The following is a 4,465-nucleotide window of genomic DNA, read 5'->3' as shown; positions in this document are numbered from 1 at the left end:
ATGAGGGTCTTCTATGAAGACTGGGAACATGGAGGGGAGCCGTGTTTCTTCTCTGCAATCCCCAGCAGTTATTTTGATCGGTGCCAATTCTGGTGTGCCAGTATCTGAAGCCAGATAACCTGTACTGAAGATTCCACTCCATGTTATTACATTAGTTTTCCCATCTTGTGTTTTAGTTTGAGGGATAATGGCTACAGTAAGTTTTCCTTCACTATTTAGGAATTCTGGAATTGAGCAACTCAGGATGAGCCTGAGCACTGTTCTATAATATTTGTGAAGAACTGAAAATGGGTGGTGGGCTGCGTTTGTGGCTCAGTGGTAGAGCACTTCCCCAACTTTTGCGAGGCACTAGGTTCTATTCGCAGCACCACATATAAGTAAAATAAAGGTCCACTGGCAACTAAACAATGTTTTTTTTTTTTTTTTTTTTTTTTAAACAAAACTGGAAATGGGAAGTTGGGGGCATGAAGAGAAAATGCTATGCAATCATACTGTATAAATATTTTTTTAAACAGCACCATCTCCAAGTGTATACACAATATGATTATGACTTGGCACAGTTTTTAAAGGTGAAAAAGGCTAGTTGCTAGTTCAGTAATAAAAGATCTGGTACATAAAAGGAGCTGTGTTCTACCTGCTACAGACTGCATTTTACACCTCCAGTTAGGACGGAAACAAGCCACAAGGAGGGAATACCCACCCAAATTAATACTGAAAAGAACTAAATTTCACTTCTTAATGCTTATAATTGCTTCACCTGGAATTAGAATATAACTAAGGACAACTAAAAGTGCATCAAACAATAAAATAGTCATTTTGCTGACATTCCATAAAATCGTCAGTTTTAAGCTCAGTTCAGAGGCTATTAAAAAAATATACTAGACCTAGTAAAGTGCCTCCATTCATAAAACGAAACACCCAAGATTAGAGATAATTTCATACCAACGCGCATCTAAAATAGGTCGACGTATACAGTAAATAAACAGCGTCTCTCGGCTGCCATATTCAATTAGTGAAATACACATCCAGCCTTCTTCCGCAGTCCTGGATGTGTGCAAACTAGAAACAGTCCCCCTCATCCGTCCCCCTCCAAAAAAAAAAAAAATCAGCGTCTAGTCAATCTGCTCGACAGAAGTACTCCTGCACAGCTGACTTCACGACGTTCCAGGTTGAGCCTGTGCTAACAGCTCCGCAACTCTCCAATAAACAGGGAAAGACCGTTCGCAGAACAAAACGGAGGGCAGGCAGCGAATGCAGGTACCCGCAGGCTGGACGCCGGGCCCTCAGCGCAGCTTCTTGCCTGGCAGGCTGTCCCTAGCGCCGCGCGGCGGCGGACGCGCGGCGGGCGGCGCTGGCACTTTGGAGAGCGGACAGTACTTGATGGTGTGCGCGTTGTCGCCGCTGGCGCCGCACAGGGGGCACGTGTAGCGACGCAGCACCGGGCACAACACTCTCCCGTCGGGGCCCTTCAGGATGTGGGTGGTGTAGAGAGCCACCGCCTCCTTGTTGTTCCGGCAGAACACGCACACCTGCAGCTCGGGTTTGAGCAGCCGGGCGGCGGCCGTCCCCGAGGTAGCTTGCAGTCGGGGCTCGGCCGCCCACGCCGGGGCCCGCTCCTCTCGCGGCGTCACCTCGGGGGTGGTGGCGGCGGCGGGCGCGCAGCCCAGCAGCACCGCGGCGGCGCGACCTGCGAACGGGCTCAGCTCGGCGAAGCGCTCCTCCAGCAGACCATTTTCGGCGGGGCCTGCGCATAGCTCCAGCGCGCGTAGCTCCAGCGCGCCCCCCAGGAAGCGGCCCCGGGACCCCGGCTCGTCGCTGTCGTCGTCGTCCTCGTCGTAGTCGGGCGGCCCCAGCGCCGGCCCCAGAGCCACGGGCCCGGCTCCCGTGTGGGGGGAGCAACAGGACGAGGACGACGAAGAGGGCGGGGAGCCGCCACCGCCGTCCTCGCCACGGGCGCAGCCGAAGCGCGGTTCGCCGTCCACCGCCTTGGTGATGAGCGTAGCGAGCCCCAGGTAGTCGTTCCACGAGCTGAAGGGCTGCGGGTGCGCCTGACCCTGGGCACTCACGTAGCGGGCACTGGGCACGACCGCCATGGGCGCGGGGGCGCGGCCACGGCGGGGCGAGCGGGGCGCCCAGGGAAAAGCCTCCATGGGCGGGCTGCGGGCCGCACGCCGCCTCCCCGCCGCCGGCGCAGGCCGGACGGAAGGGACGCGCCGAGCCTGCCCGCCGGCCAGCCGCGGGGTGGGGCCGCCTCGCTGCTTTTTATCGGGCCCGCTCCTCCCCGCGCCCCTCCTCGCCACCGCGGCCCTGCCCCCTGCGCTCCCCCGCCCGGGCCACCTCGCCTGCGCCCCGGACGGAGGCGGAGCAGAGGCGGGCGCGCCGGGGGCGGGCGGGCAGTGCGCGCGCTCCGCTCAGACCCGCGCGGCTCCCGCGCCCAGCGCGCTGCGCCCGCCTTGCCAGCTGCGGGGCGCCTTTCATTCTGTGAGGGGGCGGGCGAGGCGCCGCCTCGGACCGCAGCGCTAACTGGCTGCGGACCGGAGCCCCAGCGCCACGGGCGCCGCTCCCGATGCTGATTGGTGGCGGCTGGGGAGGGGGCGTGCGCGGCACGCGCAGCGGGTAGGTGAGGGAAAGTAGGGGAGAGCCGACCCGGGCGGAGGCTCGCCTTGATTCCAGAGCTGGACCCTGGGACTGGAACAGGTGATCAGGCCTGGGCCTCCCTGGGTCTGGTGGTGAGGGTCGCCGAAGACAGGGTTCGGGATGGCGGGGGGGGGGGGAATGCCCCAGGGTTTACTCACCCACCTTCCAGCCTAGGATGGCCCTGGGCTGCGGACTGACAAGCCCTCTTTTTGCCTCCTAGCTTCTCGCCAACGTGCGCAAGAAAAGCCGTGGGAGGTAGGACACGGGGGAAATCTCAGGATGCACCTCTTACATCGTAGCCGCCCAGCGACCCAGTAACTTCGATCGCACAGGGCTCGGGAACGTTTTCTGGCGAATGAAATACTCACAAACCTCCAAGGCTCAGAGAGCTTTTGGTTTTAGTAAATAGCGGAGGTGCGCTGGAGTTTCCCACAGGACTAGAGGTGTTCAGTCTGGGGCCATTCGCTGATGACTTAGGTTGGAGTGAGGGCAGGGCCAGAAAATCGTCTCACCAGTCACAGAGCTTAGGACAGTGATGATGATGATGGGTGTGAAGCCTCTCTCCCCTGGGGGGGTCTGGATTGAAATCTAGGGTGTATGCAATTTGAAAAATAGCATATCCAACATTATAATTTAATGCTTTGAGGCGAATAAGATTTTTATTTGTAAAAACATTGGAGAACAAAATTTAGATACTTTTTGATTGACTGATAGGATGACAGGTTGTCTTGCCTTTCCCAGGAAGAGGTAATTTTTTTCCCCCTTTAAGATCAAAAGAAGGAAAGTTTTGAGGCACTGAGGGCTCTTCTAGAATGTGACCTAGATATTGCACAGTAAAATGCATGCTTTGGGCCAGTGGCAGGTCAAGGCTTTCCTTAACCCACTCTGGACCGTGCAGTGGGTATTGAAACTAAGAGATGGGATCCCTGATGTCAGAAGCCCTGGTTAGGCCCGAAGTCATACTTCCAGGTCTGGCTGTACCCTTCAGGTTTAGGGTGGCCTGGCAGAGGATGCTAATGTTAGCCTGGGCTGACATTAAAATGAATGAGTGGGTGAATCAGTGTTAGTGGTGGAAGAGGTCTTTGGGCTCATTACTACTAGTCTTTACGGATGAAGAAAATGAGCCTCTGAAGAGAAAGACTTTTTTGAGGTTACACAGTTAACTGTGTGACAGCCACAACCAGGACTGGGGCCCAATCTCTCTTGACCCGGTGGCTTCCCCACCACACCATGTCTAGAAGGTATTTCAAGAGATGGAATTGGTACATGCATGGACAGAATTCAAATGCAGAGCAAGGGAAGGTGGAAAGCGTAGTGAGATGGTCTGATGTGCCTATGGCTTGGGCCCCTGCCTGCAGGAAGCAATCCAAGGCCTGCTGGCAGGCACAGGGAAGGACTTGAGGCAGTAAAGTGGTGCCTGTTCTGATCACCTGTTGGGTTAGGGCTCTTAGCCCCCGACAAAAGGTGATATGAGACCTGCAACCAGGCAGTAGTACAATCCAATTGCCAATACAGTTCCTCATTCAAGTTTGTGTTGGCACTCAAGTTAAAAAGTCATCCTTTATTTCTTCCCCCTCTTCCACCAAAAATAAATAGAAGAGCCCAAGTGCTCTGGGACTCCCACAGAAGCCTGGCAGGTTTGCTGACACTGAACTTGAGCTCTTACCATGAGAATGCAGGCCCCAGAGTGGTATGAAGATTATTATTCTATAAATGGAAAATTCCACCGTGATCCTGCAGCCTGCATACCTCCAAGGGATGCAGACTTTTTGAGCTCTGAAGAGTGGGAACCATCATTCTGAAAAAAAGTTCAGCAAAGAAAGTTTAA

General features: G+C 55.1%; 1 protein-coding gene across 1 annotated transcript; it reads right to left on the bottom strand.

The window, feature by feature from the left end:
* Window positions 1-543: 543 nt before the first annotated feature.
* On the bottom strand, window positions 544-2,299 carry NANOS1 (nanos C2HC-type zinc finger 1). The gene has a single exon (XM_081267091.1). It carries the CDS (start codon window positions 2,148-2,150, stop codon window positions 1,284-1,286), a length of 867 nt encoding a protein of 288 aa, XP_081123217.1. The 5' UTR covers window positions 2,151-2,299; the 3' UTR covers window positions 544-1,283.
* Between the last annotated feature and the right edge of the window lie 2,166 nt (window positions 2,300-4,465).

The sequence above is a fragment of the Spermophilus citellus genome, assembly GCF_964194105.1.
Source record: "Spermophilus citellus genome assembly, chromosome: 15".
In the NCBI taxonomy this organism is placed as follows: Eukaryota; Metazoa; Chordata; class Mammalia; order Rodentia; family Sciuridae; genus Spermophilus; species Spermophilus citellus.
This window is presented reverse-complemented; position numbering and strand designations above follow the sequence as displayed.